This window comes from Sylvia atricapilla, chromosome 6 (assembly GCF_009819655.1).
Source record: "Sylvia atricapilla isolate bSylAtr1 chromosome 6, bSylAtr1.pri, whole genome shotgun sequence".
Classification (NCBI taxonomy): Eukaryota; Metazoa; Chordata; class Aves; order Passeriformes; family Sylviidae; genus Sylvia; species Sylvia atricapilla.
Genome location: NC_089145.1, coordinates 22086141 through 22101670, shown reverse-complemented (window position 1 = coordinate 22101670; position 15530 = coordinate 22086141). Strand labels below are relative to the sequence as shown.

Here is a 15530-nt window from a genome sequence, read left to right as displayed (position 1 = left end):
GTTGCGGGAGATTAGCACGAGTACTTTTTTCCCTCACTCCCCTTTTGCAGTGGTGTTATAAATAGGTCGCCTTCAGATCTCAGTCCTGTACAAAAGGAGCCTGCAGCTCTGAAGTGACCACACAAACCAATCTGTTAAGGAAAAAAATTCGAAACCGTTTCCAAGAGCAGGGCTCTGCCAAAGTGCCAGAAGGGAACAGTGTGAAAGATCACCCTTTTCTCCATTCCCCCTCTCCAGTGAAATGACCTCGCTCCCTGAACCGAGGTATTTACTCTCCCACTGCTCAGAGGTAGGGGCAGGACCCGAGGAGCTGGAGCCGGCACACCAGAGCCCTGCCGTGACTCTCCTCAGCCATCCCGCCGCCGCTCTTGTTGCAGCCATCGGGAATACCAGGAGATCGGTGGAGGCTTGAGGAGACACCGCGGGTTCTCCTCGGCGGTGGCTGGGAACGTTTTTAAGCATTCTTCCCCACTCCTCCTCCCCGGCCTCCTGCGAGAGCCGGGGTCGTCCCAGCGGCCGTCCCGTCCCGCCTGCCCGCTCCCCGCAGCCCCGCGCTGCCGCGCCCGGTGTGCAGGGACCGGCGGAAACCTCTGCCTTTCCCCTGGACTGGACACAAGCCTGAGTATTTAAATCACGCGGGAATAAAGATGTATTTTTCTTCCAGAAATCGAAATGCAGGATATGCCCGCCGTCGCCTGCGCCTCGCTCCTGGTCCTCACCCGGGAGTGACGCCCGCCCTTGCCTCGGTGGAAAGGAAACAGCTCCTCGGAAACAAGCCAGTCAGGGCTGCCCCGGGCTGTCCCCTCTCCCTGGGGTGTCGCCGGGCAGGGGATACCTGGAACGGCCGGAACTGTAGATTCTTGACGATGCCCCCAACTGTTACTCGGTCGGCGAGAGTTGCCATCCATAAAGGCAGGACCGGTTGGTTCTCACATGGGTTCCCACAGCTCTGGGGGAGAAGGGACCCTCGGGAGTGACCCCTTCCAAAACCAACAGGGACCGTACCCGAAAATTTTCCCGATATAAAGCCCACGTACACATGGAATTGGCAACCGGTTGCTATGGAGCGCAGACCTCTCGGCCGCTCTTTCTCCCTTCCCTTTTAGACTCATTTGATGCAGGGACACGGCAGGTTTGGGGTCTCTCGGAGGAAAATGATGAAATCGTGTTTCAGATGGTGCGTGTCCCTTTGCGCCCTTGCTCTGCGGATCCTGGGTCCTGCAGGCGGGAATGCGGGGAGACCGGGCGGGCAGATCGCCGCGGCCGCATGGACACGGCTGTCCCGGCTGCTCCGCGACACGCAGCTCCATCGCCTCCTTTAACTACAGGCTACTGACTCCCTGTGTGCTTTTGTACTCGCGTGGCTCCGCTCCCGGCTGACGGGGGCTGAGGGGAATCCCCCGTCCCACTTGCCGAGAGAACTGCACGCCAAAGCTAGTCCAGCTAAACGAAAACAGTCAGAAAAAGTGATTTCCTGGTTATTTCCCCCCACGCCCGCTAGATCGCCAGGTATTTGCGCACACCCTTTCCCCCGGTAACGATTCCCGAATTAACCTTCCGCTTCTAGGGATGCAAGTCGGCTCTTAGACAGAGGGTTCCACTGCTGTCCTTTTCTAGGGCTGCAAATTAGCCCTGATTTGAAATTAATTGATTTTTCGTTGTAATTTAATGCAAGGAGGGGCTAGCCGAGCGTTCTGACCGAAGGGACCCTGGGCAGCCTTCCTTCGGGTCGGCCATGCTCCGCTGCCTCTGCGAGTCAGTGCACTGCAGCGTTTCTGAACAAACATCTTACATATATAAATATATTTTATATATTTTATATATGTGTGTGTGTGTGGGTATGTATGTATCTATGTGTGTGTGTGCTTATAATCTCCTGCCCGATCCCCAGATCTCTCCCTTTAGTTTTTGCTCTTGCTGTGGTTTTAACTTTGCCGAAGAAAAATCCCGAGGCCGAGTATAAAGGTGTAGCGTCGAGAACTGCCCTCACATAATTTCTTTCAGGTTTCTTTTTCGTTCCCCCCCAAAAAAATCGCGGGGGAAGGAACTGGGAAACGCGTATTTAAAGCGCCCCTCCGCTGTGAGCGACGCTGCGAGTCCGCTGCGGAGGAGCTGGGGATGGGGAGCTGAGGAGCTGGCGGTACCCAGGGCAGCTGCCCTTCTGCGGAGCCGCTCGCAGGCTGCCGGTACCGGCGGTACCCAAGCTCCCTTGGCCGCCCCGAAGCGGATTTTAGAAAGGCTTTCATGCATTGAGTTGGTTTGGTTTTTATTATGTCGTGGACGAGGGAAAGAAAGGGGCCTGCAGTGGGGTGGGTGAGTTTGGGAGGGGAGAAAGAAAGGACGAGAAAAGAATTAAGTAGAGGTAATAAAGAGAATAAGGAAGGCAAATCCTCTGAAAGGTTTCTTGAGCTAGAAAACTCAGCGAGCCCGGCCCTGCTCTGAGGGAAACTCACAAAATGGTTTAAAACCTCGTAAATGAATCCGTCTCTGGCTGTTTTTAATGACGACGTCGCTAGAAATCCCTTCTGCATCTGGGGGGCGAGGGGTGGGCGCCTATTCTTGTCAGATCCGAGGTAAAGAGAACGGCGGTGCCGGTGTTGCTCACGGAGCAAAGGCCTGAAGGGCGGCGGTGGCCACGGGCCCCTCCCGAGCCGTGGTCTCGGGGGTCGCATTCCCATTCCTGCTGTCCCGATCCCCCTCGCACACACAGATATACACACACAGATGAAAGCCACGAGTCCCCCCCGCTCTGCACGGGGTGGGGGAAGCTACGCGGGAGAAGGGAGGACACATGCTCCGGGCCCCGGGGGGAGCCCGCTGGGAGCCCAGAGCAGCCGCCGGTGCCCCCGCTCCCCGCCCGCAGCCGGCTCCGCTGCCGCCCGCGCTCCCAAAGGGGTTAAGGTTCTTCTTGTCTCACTCTTTTTTTCCCTTTTATTTCGTTAACTTTTCTTTTCTTTTCTTTTCTTTTCTTTTCTTTTCTTTTCTTTTCTTTTCTTTTCTTTTCTTTTCTTTTCTTTTTTTTCTTTTCTTTTCTTTTCTTTTCTTTTCTTCTGTGGATTTAGTTTGCGTAATATCTTTATTACTGAAAACTTCAAGGTAAGTGAGCAATAGAAACCAGATGTGGGGATGGGAGGAAGGCAGGGTAAGAGTAAGTAAGGGGTAGCAGGAGTTAACTGGGGGAGGAGGGGAATCAGGTTGAATTGGGGCGGGGGCGGGGGGGGAGAAGGACGACGAAAGGTGAGTATTGATTTATTTTTAAGCTCTTTCTAGGTTGTAATTGACCCCTCAAACCAAAAAGGGTTCCTGCCAGCCTCTGTCCCTTTGCAGGTCACCTCTGGCAATTCCAGCAGCTTGGTCCAATTCTCTGTGCTTGGTGACCCTGTTAAAATCCGCCCCTGCTGCCCTCCCGTTTGGATCCAATAGTTTTACACCTGAAGAGAACACGTTTTTAGAGGTTAATAAATAATGATCATCATAAACCTGTGGCGAGACCCGACGGACAGCTCTGTGCCCAGCTCTGTGCGGGGTGACAGCGGCACCGCCGTGCCACTGTAGGGAAACAGCTCACGGCAGCGCTGCGAGAGCGCTCGGCCCTGAAGGGGTTAACGGGAGGCTTAAAGGCAGATAGCTGCGGGGAAAATCCGTATTGCCTTTAACGGAGAGGAGGGGGTCTCAGAGGCGAGGGTCCCCACAGCTGGGGCAGTGAGCAGAAGAGCGAACTGGAGTGAGCAGAGCGTGTCACAACCATTAAATAGTCCCCGGCGCTTCCGCCGGCACGGATCCCCCACTCATCCCTTCGTGGCGTCTATGTCATCTTCTTGATTTTCTGGGTTCTAATCATAAAAATTTAGGGGCTGGTTTGGTTTTCTGGTTTGGTTTATTTTTTATGTTTTTAACGCGAAAGATACGACCTCCACCTTCCCTCTGCTTCCACACACCCCCAAACACACACACACACCCCTTCCTGGGCCCCCTCCCCTCCACTGTCATCATCTACATATTAATTGGGGGAGAGGTCTCCCTCTCTCTCTCCCTCTTTTTTTCTTTTCTTTTTTTTCTATGTGGTGGGGGGGAAAGTGCAGAGAAGAGCCTTTTTAGAGTGTAGTTTGGAGAGAGACACGGAGGGAAAGCTTATGTGAGAGAGAGAGAGGGAGGGAAAGAAAAAGACCCCTTTTACTGTGCGAGAACTTAAGGGGGTTTGGAGATCTGGTCAGCTTTCACGAACATCTGAATCCTCTTAGAGCTCCCTGGCCCAGCTGTGAGTGTGTGTCTATGCGAGAGGGAGAGAGAAAGAGTGGTTCCTGGTGCCCCTCCAAGCGCATTAAGGACACTCGGGCCTTTTAATTTTAGGAATGAATGCTGATACTTGTGTTTCTTATTGTGATCCGGCTGCCATGGATTCCTACTACAACGCAGCCTCCCAGGACACAGAAGGCTCCTCGCCTTTTAGGGCATTTCAAGCAAGTGACAAGTTCAGCCCTACTTTCCTGGCCAGCAAAGGACAAGGCTTTGGTGACAGCAGCACTAAGTGCCGGAGCCGCTACAGCCAGCAGGAATGTCAGTCCCTGGATGGCAGCGTGCAGGCTCCCGGCTCTGCCGGCTCTCCGGCCTCCTTTAACAAATACCCTCCGCAGCAGCAGCAGCCGCACCTCTACATGCAGCGAGGCGCCTGCAAAACCCCCCCGGACAGCAACATCAAACTGCAAGAGAGCAGCGGCCACAACGGAGCCCTGCAGGTCTCCTGTTACGGTGAGTGCTTGGCGTGCGGCGGGGAAGCACTGGAGGCGAAAGCGGAGAGAGACTCCCGGGCCTGGGAAGGGCCTCCCGGGAGCGTGGGGGGTGGCTGCCTGGCAGGACAAACCCTACCGGGGTCAAGGAGACCTTGCCCGGCTCCGGCGCGCAGCCCCCTCTCGCCGCAGCGGGGGTCGCCGTGCCCCGCGAATATCTTCATTCCCATCCGGGGCTGGAGCCCGGGATGCCCGCGGGAAGCCGCCCTTCCCCCGTGTCCCGCTTAGCCGCGATCTTAATGGTAATTTTGGAATGCGGGCGATGCGCTCCCGCAAAGCCTTAGCTCTCGAGCAGCGCGGGGAACTCCGCGGAAACCGGGACAGAAACAGAAAGAGCGGAGCGCCAGGCTGCGCAATGTACTCTTCGAGGGGACCGTTTTCCACAGAAAGAACTTCTGGAAAATTTCGGCGAAATCATCACTTTTCGCGGTAATGGCCTCTCCTGTCTCTCACTTTCTCCCCTAATTGCCACTCCCCTAATTGATTTCAGCCCGGCTGCAGATAACCCCCTCGCATCCCCTCCGTGGGTCATTAGCGGCAATTAAGACACTCCCTCGCGCTGCTGCTCGACAGTACAGCCGGGAACGGGGGCGCTTCTCATGTCGCTTCCGACCGTGGCTTTAAAAGGCTTCTTCGGGAGGTTTCCGCTGTGTCGGAGCCGTCAGGGAAAAGCAAAACAAACAAACAAACAGTCCGTCGTCGTCCCCCCTCCCTCCAAAAAAAAAAAAAAAAAAAAAAAAAAAAAAAAAAAAAAAAAAAAACCAAACAGAAAAAAATCAACAACGAAAGAAATCAACCTCCCTACGTTTTCCCAATAAGAGAAGGTGGAAATGAAAGCTCTTCCTTTCCCTCCCGGTGACCTCTCTGTGGGCAGAGGGGCTGCCCCAGCTTAGGTTCAGAGCGCGTCTCTGCTGACGGGTCCCATTTTCGATGCGTTAATTCCAAAGGCAAGGACAGCTATAGGACTGTGTCTCCAGGGGGACCCTAAGACGGTCAGAGAGGAGGTGGAAGAGGTCCGGGTCAGGCCAGCAATCCCACTTCCAGGCTCTCGCCGTCATTTGAGCACTCTGCACTCTTTACCCTTTCGCCCGTCTCTAGATTTAAAAGAGGGTAAAGGCGCCTTACTATTCTGCCTGTCTCCCAAACCTCGGCTTGCCAGGACGCCTTCAGGCGCCGTCCCTCGCCCCCTGCTTGTAGCTGAGGCGTTCCTGGATCCAGATTCACGGCCCCAACTCCCTCACGCACAGGTGATTCCCCTTCACAGGAACAGGATATTAAGTCTTTCCCATAGAGACCGTGCCCAGGAGCCGCAGGCATAGCCCAGCTACGGTGCGCCCGGACGGCTCCTGTCCGGACCCACACGGGTCCTTCTCACACCTGGTGGCACAACCATCCTCCTGCGGGTGTCTCCTCGCCGGGCCGTGGAGCGGCATGAGGGCTCTCTTTGAGGGCTCCTTGCACAATTTTTCTGGGCAGAACTAGGGCTTTGACCCTCTCCTACGCTCTCTCTTCCCCTGGCCTTTCCCCGTGTGTGAGACACTGTTACACCCGTGGGCGGACAACCCCCACCAGCGCCAGGCCCGCTCCGCATCGCGGGGGCTCTTCTGGGGCCAGCCCGGGCTCCGCGGGGAAGGACACACAGTGGGACCGTGGAGATCGGCAGGGTGCACGAGGTAACCGGGCCCCGCTCGCTCCAGGAGTGGGATCGCAGGGCAGCCCTCCGTGCCTTTCCCGCCGCCCTGGCATCCTCTCTCTTAACCGGCTGTCTTGTTTTGTAGGTTGCAAAGCCCAGGGCATCTGCATAGCCTGTGATGACACATTACAACCCCCCGATAGAATCACATGAGTTTATTGCCCTCCTAACACCGCCGGGGCTCCCCTGGTTTATTTTCAAGCGGAGTTTGGGGCTCTCCTCCAGCGGGAGCCCCGCGGCGGTGGCGGGTGGCGAGGCCCGACCCAGACCGCGCTCGTTGTGAGCCCCTTGTGATGTGGCTGGGGACGGTGGGCTCTAATGAGAGACACATGGTTCGGCAAGGATAATTAATAGCAATAGTGATAATAATAGTGCTTAATGGTTGAAGAGAGACACTCGCTAATAACAGACAGATCGCGATTTCGCGGAGCGACTGCAACATCCGTAGGCGCCTCTCCGCCTTTTCCCAAACCGCGGGACCACCGCAGGAGCTGTGCCCGAGGAACCCCGCTGGGGCTGAAGGGACGGGGAAACCTCCGGGTCGGGGTAGATCCCCTCGGCGCGGCTGAGCACAGGGGAAGAGGAAGCCGCGCTCGCTCTCTGCAGCGGGCACCGGCGCGGTCAGCCAGCGCGCACATGGCAGCCAAGGCGGCTGCGGAGAGCTTCCCGGAGAGGTTTGCTTGGGAAGCTGGGGACAGGCGGCTGTCTCACTGCTTCCCGCTGACACCCCGCCGCAGCTTCGGTGCTGGTGCTGCCGTGCGCGTTGCGCAGAGGTGAAGGAGCGCGGCGGGGACCACTGGCTTCCCGCGCCCCATGTTGCCCGCGCCTGAGCAGGATGCTGGTGTGGTGGAACGCCGTGACTGTAAACCCCTCAATTTTAAAAACAACAAAACACCAAAACAGGAGGGAAAAAAAACTCCCCACAAACCCAACCAAGCAAAACACCAAACGAGGCCAATCAGCAGGCAGGCTCTCCTGCCTGGCGATATTCAGGCGGCCGGTTTCCCCCGCGCCCGTCGTTGCGGCGGGCTCATGGCCCTGCCCGGTCCCCTCCTGGGCCCGCTGCTCCCCGCACGGCGGCCCCGCAGCCCTCCCCTCCGCCTTTCCCTGGTCGCTGTGGAGGCCCCGGCCGGCCCGGAGCCGGGCGCTGCCGCGGGCACGGCACCCACTCGGAGGGCCAGGCTGTCCTCTCCTTTTTATAGTAGTTTAATTTCATTTTATTTCTTTAATAAACAAATCTTTTTGAGTTATAAAAAGCCCGAGCCTGCCATCTCTTGCTCTCGGCTTCTATTTCTAGATCTAAGACCTTCCACTGCATTGTACGGATAAATATAGGCCAGGGAGTGCTGCAGTCGTAAATACACGGAGGACACGGACGGCAAGCGTCGGAGCGCTTCCAGTCCGGCTTCTGGCAGGGACAGCGGCACCGGGCGGCCCTGGCACTCGGCCGGGCTCCTTCGCAGGGCCGGCTGCCGGCCTGGCCCTATGTGGCTCCCGGCACGGCTCCTCCTGTGTCTACCCGGAGTCTGCTGCTCCTGCGCTGCCACGGGCCGGCAGCCTCGCACTCTTTGCCCCGCGTTCCCTGCCGCGAACCGGTACGGGCAGTGAAACTCGAATTCTTAAGTAAAAGTCACAGAATCCGTGAATCTTCAAGGTTGGAAGAGACATTCAAGATCATCTAGTCCCGAGAACAGGTTATATATCTTGGCTTAGGAGGGGAAAAAGCTTTCTGATGATTTATGTGCTGTAGTAATCTGACTTGCTATTTCTACTGCGTGGAGCTAAAGTAGGTAATATTTCTTGAAACATATGTATTCAAATACCCCTATACACACAGAAATGTATACAAGTATTGCTGTCTAGAAATACCGGCTGGAACAAAATCCTTTTGGGAGTGAAGGCGAATGTGATGGGGATATTTGCTCAAAGGAAACAGGAGAAAGGAAACGGCTTTCTCGAGCAGGGGAAATTCTTTAAGTACCGCGTTATGCAAATAACGACCATTTTTTAAATTTAGCTAGCAAATAAGAAGTGCGGCCGAAAGCGCGTTATTATTAGAAGTACAGAAAGCCATTGCTGTAGGAATCGGAGGCTCGCTGAGTGCTTTTTAAATTGACACTTTTAATGGATTTCTCCTCCTCCTCCTTTCCTGATGTAATGTAAGCTGCAGGCACGGCAGGAACGAGCTCGCTGGCGGTCCCTCTCCGCCTCCCGCGAGAGCCCGCTGGCTGCCAGGCGCTCGGGGCTCCCCGCGGCGCCGCGCTGAGCCCCCGCCGACGTTCAAGGGCTCGGCGGAGTTCGCCTTGCTCCGGGGAGCGCCGGCGCCGTCTGCCCCTTCCCCGGTTCCGCCGCAGCCCCACGCCCGGAGAGGAACGGGGTAACGGGGGCCGTCTGCTCCCCTTGGGGCTCCAGCAGGGCTCCCCCGCCTCGGCCGGTGCCGTGTCCCTGTTAAGGATCTCCGCAGGAACGGCTCTGCCAGGAGGAGGATGGCGGCCCCTGCCCCTCGCCCGCCGACAGCCCGGGGCGCAGAGCGCTTGGGGGGGTTGTCCCTAGCTGCGGTGGCCCTTCGGTCCTGCCGCCCCTTCCCTCTCCCCTTGGCTTTGATCTCGGCTCCCGGCTCCTTCTCCGCGGCTGAGGGCGCAGGCGGGGTGCGCGGCCTCCCCCGCACCTCTCCGCCAGGGTGGGGAGACGCGGCTGCCCCGATCCCCGCGGGGAGCACAAGGGAGTATAAAGGGGAGAAGGGCGCGGAGGCGGGCGCCACTGGGGAAGCGGGGGAAGGGGACAAGAGGGGATGTGATCCGAGCTGGCATCAGGGAGCAGGGGCCGCCAAGAGGAGCCAGGAGCGGGGGAGAGGAGGCGAGCTTCAGGGAGCAGGGCGGCAGAGCCGGCCTTTCCCTCCCGCTGATGTGGGACCGGCTGCCCGGCGAGGCTCGGCCGCCGGCTCTCGGCGTGCTGCTGACGCCGCCCTGGCAATAGCCCTCTCTTTTCCACAATAGGGCCACCAGATCTGCCATTCAAGGGTTCCGGCACCCTCCCAGGGAGGGGAGGGAGCTCTCGCCAGGAGTTTGGCTAAGCCTCTGTTTGAACAGACACTCGGAGGTGCGGGATCTCCTCCGCGGAAACCTGCGGGATTTCCTCAGGGAGCCAGACGCGAAGGTAGGGCTCACGTTCCTCACCCCTAGGGCCGCGCAGGAAGGTTTTATTCGCGACTCTTTCCGAGAGGTGTTTTGCGCTTCTCTTGAATTGGACGGTAGAACTGGCTGGAGGCTTTTATAGGATTCGTGACCCGAGCTGTTTATAACACTCATGTGTCAAAGGACCGGGAGGCTCCCTCCCCCTGTATCCCTGCCGCTCCCTCCTTGCAGAAAGATTTCTTTTTGCACTGGAGCTGTTTATTTTCGACTTGTCCGCTGCTGATTGGAATTAACTCCGCTTTAACCCTACACTTCAGCAGCTCTCGTCTGTAAACCCAGCAGGACGTTACCAGCAACAAAAAGGTGTGGAAAGAGAAAGAGTCTTAAAACTTTTACTAGTCTTAATTATTTTGAAAGCAACACGGAGCGAAGTAGACGAGGAAAATACTGATGGAGAGAAAGATTTGGAGATGCTTATTTGAGTGCGTTTTTTTCCTAAGGGTTTGGTGTAGGAGTCCTATTAACAATCTCTGCTGATGCCAGATAGCACAAATGAGCTGTGTGTGTGTTATCTGGAGCTGCAGGCTGTTTATTTTGTGCAGCCTTTTGAGTGTACGTTCAGTGTGGTTGCATGACTAACTGGCTGGAGTGATTCACTGGCTGCTTTATGGGTGACTGCTCAAAACAAGTTGTGAATCAAAAGAGATTTCTTTGGCTGTGGTTTCTAACCTCCCAAGTTAAATGCACCCACGGTTTAAGGGGAGCTAATGTGCAGACTTCAATCCCTCAGACCGTGAGCATTTACTCATTTTCCGAGCCCTGCGTTCAAAGCCATGATGACTTTCCCTTGTAAGAGGGAGGTGGTGTCTGAAAAGCTCGGAGCCAAGGTCTGCTGCTAAAGGACATCTCCAAACCTGTCCATTTGCTCATCCTACTTCCCGGCCCTTTAGCCAGTTTTGCTCCCTGGAGTTCTTGAGATGCTCTATTATTTGTTCAGGGCATCTTTGTAGCTTAGCAATCCTCAGGTAAAGAGTGTGAATGTGCCTCGGGGCAGTAAGAGGCTGTTATTCTCATTTTACAGTTGGAAAAACTGACTCTTGGAATACCCGTGTGACTTGTGCAAGGTGAATCTGTGGCCACTCAGTGGCATCAGTGTGACCTTAGCAGGGCTGTGGCTCCGGCAGGAAGAGGCACTCAGCCGGCTTGAGAAGGAGCCACTGCTGGAGTAAGAAACTCACAGAGCAGAGGCCCCATGTGTGATTTTTTAGCGACTTTAACTTAGGTTTCCTGACAGTCATATCCTTATTCTGTGCAAAAAGCTGCAAGCAATCAGTGTGTTCTCATATCCTTGGGTTTTTAGTATGTAAAATAGGCTCAACCTGCCAATCCATGTTAATGGTCTAATCTTTAAAAATCAACTCATCAGCATAGACAATCCATATTGGCCAACACAAGATATGAGTTGTGCTTTTCAGAAAATGCTGAGCAATCCCTGTTCCAAAAGTCATATGTTTCTGAGGTACTCCTCCTACACATCTGAAAAAAAGGTCCCATCTCAATTGTTAATCATGTTGGAAAGCACAAGTCTAATATCTTTATGTAGATATATTTTTCAAATGGAAAAAAAGAGATAGTTCTAGATTAGGAGAAGCCTGAGTGGTAATGCAGCTGATATAGGACCCCTGTGACTTGAGAAACATTTACTAAGAGATGGATGGGAATATTTCATATTAATAAAATGTCAGAGCAATTTATCATAGTTACATGTGATAGCCGCCTCAACTCGTAAAGGAAAGTTCATAAGTAAAGAAGGAAAACTACTTACATATAATAAATAAATCACCACTTTATTTTCTGTGTAAGTTCAGATAATTCAATGTTATTGTACATACTGCTGAATCTGCTTGGCCGTATTTTTCATTCATGCTTGCAAATCATCTTCATATTTTGACTGTCACATAAGTAGACAGAATATGAAAGAGCAATTGAGATCACCATGATAATTCTAAGGTCATTTTTTGGTCAAAGAGAGGAATCAGTGACAAATAGGGTAATAGGATGGAGAGAGGAAGGAGAAGAGATGAATGAGGAGAGGCAAGGGAAGAAGAAGAGAGGATATCTTGGATGGGTAATAAGCAGTGACAGACTCAGCATTATTATGGAAGGTGGTCTGCAGCTGATTTTATGAACTATCTAAGTATGAATCCACCAGTATCAAATTCTTTATATCTCCCTTGAGAATAGCTGTGATTCAACATTTTGTAGCTGCTGTCTTCAGGTCCCAGCAGGACTTAGTCATGACAAGTTGGTATATCATGGTCTCTCATCTGCACAGATGAACACTACTACATTACCCAGCTCAGTATTAAATGTCTATTTCTCTGTTTGTATCTATTAAGTTTTTTAATGAAGATGCTGTGTAAATGTTATTATTTTTACATATTTTTTATTTTTACATCTTATGAATTTTATAATTTCTTGCTTATTGGAAACAGATGGTTGAATCAGTATTATTTCTAAATATATTCTTTATTAGCAATACACTGGATACATTAGATGTAAGGCAGTGGGTGAGCTGGTAGTGGAGACTGAGTGGTTTACTCACCAACAGACTGTACGCTGTATGCTGAGCCTGGGTGCAAACTCTGTGGGACATAAGACAAGAGCCCCCTTTATTCAGTGGAAGCCTGAAAACCCTACACAACCAAAGGGCAGGGAGTCAACAGCATCAAGGCCCATCAGAGAAGTGCCATTTGGGGAATGAGGAAACTGAGGAAAAGAACAAATGCTTTTGGGCAGACTGGTGTAGCGGGGAAATAAAATAAATTGGTACAGTCTCAGTATAACTCCTATCTGATTGCTGTTGTTCCCAATCTGGGCTCTAGGCACAAGCACTGCTGCCTGAAAGAAATATCTCGTGTTGCATCAGTTCCTCGCTGTAGTGGAAGTGGTCCCCTTGGGACTTTGGGAATTGACTGACCGCTTCACTTGGGAGCTGTAATGGTTTTAGGGTAGGATGCTGTTTCCAAAAAGGGAAATGGGGAACTATATTCATTTTTTTGGTGCAAAAGAGATGAGACAACAAAAGTGCTTGCAGATATCTAATCTATTCAAGAGCAGTGGGAAGTGAAAGAAATTCACACCAGAATTAAATCAAAACAAACCAAAGTTGTACAGTATGCGCAAGAAAAGAGTGCAATTTTGAGAATGTTCCCAGAGAGGGTTAAATGCTATCAGAGAATGACTCTGTTCTGGCACAGTGCTCAGAGAGATCTGAAGGCCCACCTGCAAGGCCACGACTCTGCAAGGTATTGAGGAATGTGTGTGACACCGGCCCGAAGCTGCTTTACAAAATAGGGGAAACAGAAAAACATTGCTCAGCCCTAAACTTCATACAAGATCTGTGCCACAGCAAGGTTTCTGAAAGAAAAGAAAAGCTTTTCAAAAATTACATCACAGGCTCACAGGGGTACCAGCCTGCTGGCCATGGATCTGGTCTCAGGCTGTTGGGTATGCCAGGTGGGGAGAGGCCACCCATGAGCCTAGTGCTTTCCAGTGTGTGTGCACTCACAGCATCAGGCTTTTCCTACTCCAGAAATGTCACTCTAGAAATACTGCATGTGAGGCTGATGCATGTCTAGTCCCACTGTGCAGCCAGCTGGAAAGGGGAACTGGGCAGAGCCTGGTTCTGCAGAGCTTGTTCCCAGTGGAGAGCCTGAGGCCAAACAGTGGGGCAGGGTATGCACTAGAGCCTGGACCACAGCGCTGGTCTACAGTTCATGACACAGAGAGACCTTCTGGAGCACCGTGCGGTTCTTTCCCAGCTTCCCTGGGATGGTGCATGCCCAGACCTCTTCCTGGAGTCAGGAGCACAGCTGTGGCTAGGACCCATAGCTGAGAGCTGAGAAGCACTGCACTGTAGACATAACCTGGCTTATCAAGATTTGGTCTGAACGTTTGTAAGCAGATTGGAGCCAGATATCAGTCTGAGCTAGACAGGGCATAGCCAAATGCTAGAAGGCAAGAGGAAGAACAACCTACCTAATTGGCAGAGGACCTGCAGACATTTTGTGTTTCTCACATCTCCAGTGAGGACTTCCAAGATAAATAGCCAATGGACCAATTGCTCGACAGTTAGACAGATTGTGCAGAAGGCCAGAAACACTCCACAAAGCTGTGGGATTTATGGCAGAGCTTAAATACTGCATTTCAGCTCTTGAACAGAAGTTGGAAAGCTGCTACTGGAAGAGAGGGAAGCTGGTTGCTTTATATAGGTATGAGGACTTGTGCTAGAGAAATGAGTATTTCCATCCAGTTCATACGACTGCAAGCTATTAAAAAAAGGGACTTATGAAGGATAGAAAGCAATGGGGTATTGGCTGCAACATCAAACATGAGTGCAGCAACTCTGTTAACTGTGGCTCTGTTGAGGAGGGAAAATACCCACAGAGAGGGTTGTTATAAATATATATAAATATAAATGGTATATGTAAATATAAATGGTACGTAAGTTGTATATAAATATATGACTGGTCACGACAGAGCCTCATAAAAATCTCCTGAAAGGCCCAAAGTCAGCTCAGGAAACAGAGGAACCTGTAGCTGCTCATGTAAAGCTGGGTGATGCTGGTTTTAAGTTAGAGTTGAAGCTATCAAAAAGCTTATTTCTGCCTAGGCTTTGATATTAAGCTGGGATCCAAAGAACCCTGCTGTTCTCTTTCAGCCTTTAATTAGTTTGGTTTTGTGGCTGGTTTTTCTGGAAATCCCCTTTTCCCTGGTCTGGGTGGTAAAAATTGGAGTACTTGGTTGAACAACCTTTTTCTCCATTTGTCAGCAGTCCACCTCAGAGGGTGGGCAATGGGAATAGCCAAGTAGTAGGAGAGGGGTTTATTACCAGTGTAATTTACAGTCATCACAGGTATCTATTCAGTGTGGAGTTTAAAGATGGAATGTTGTATAGGAGATGGGAAAATAAACCAATGTGCGACAAGCACTCATGAGAGTTCATTATCACCAAAACACTCAAAAAAGAGGTTCTGATGTTTTGCTGTGATGTCTTGAAGTTGCAAGTCATTAGTCATGCCATGAGAGAACTGGTTTGGAGGAAAATGCAGACAGATGATGGAAAATTAGTACAAGGAGGTGTGATGCTTTTCTTGCATGTGTTGTATTTCTAAAGTGGATCCCTAAAGATGGGGAGAAACCCTGCTGCAGTTGCTCATGAAAACCAGAGAGGGAGATGATGGGACAGTCCAACATGTAGCCCTCACCATTGCAAGGGTCTGAGGGAAGGCAGGGACTAAGGAAAGTGTCCTTGCTGGCAAAAAAGGCATGCAACAGACCAGACTGCTGGGGTCCAGGAAATTGCTCAGCATAGCCAAGGTTGGAGATGAACTGACACTGAGCATATACATCACCGTGACTGAGACCTGATCAGTCAGCACCAGGGCTTTCAGCCTGGAGTGTTTTTCTTCAAAAACATGTGTGAAAGAAAGAGGTTTGGGCAATCTGTTTGTGGTGCCTGCCTCTGTGGGCAGGTCCTGAGCTTCTCTTTGAACTTCTACATCGTTTTTGGACCTCATCAGGTGTCCTGGTTAGAAAAGAGGGCCTGGTGTAGGAGAGCTTTGCTGTGTGATACATTAACCAGAGGGTGCTTGTGTCTTACCATTACTAGATAATATCTGGGATGTGCCTTACTAGGTTCATTTTGGTTTCCACAGTGAATGTGTGGAGGTGAAAATGGCTTTCATGTTAGCACAAGTCCATAAAATACTGTAGTGTGGGTCTCCTATCCCCTGTGTACAGCAGCCCTCCCTCAAGAGACCAAGACAGCAGGCACTGCTTAGGCAGCCCCCCAGTCCCTGTGACAACTGGGGTGTCCTGGTGTGGGATGAGCCCTTTAATAGGAACCAATGA

At 52.3% G+C, this 15530-nt stretch overlaps 1 protein-coding gene across 1 annotated transcript in view; it reads left to right on the top strand.

Moving 5' to 3' along the window:
• Positions 1-3870: 3870 nt before the first annotated feature.
• Positions 3871-15530, top strand: part of ALX4 (ALX homeobox 4) — a 43012-nt gene continuing 31352 nt past the window's right edge. The window contains exon 1 of the mRNA XM_066321062.1: positions 3871-4749. Coding sequence (XP_066177159.1) covers positions 4353-4749 — 397 coding nt within the window. The 5' untranslated portion in view covers positions 3871-4352. The remainder of the gene's footprint in view (positions 4750-15530) is intronic.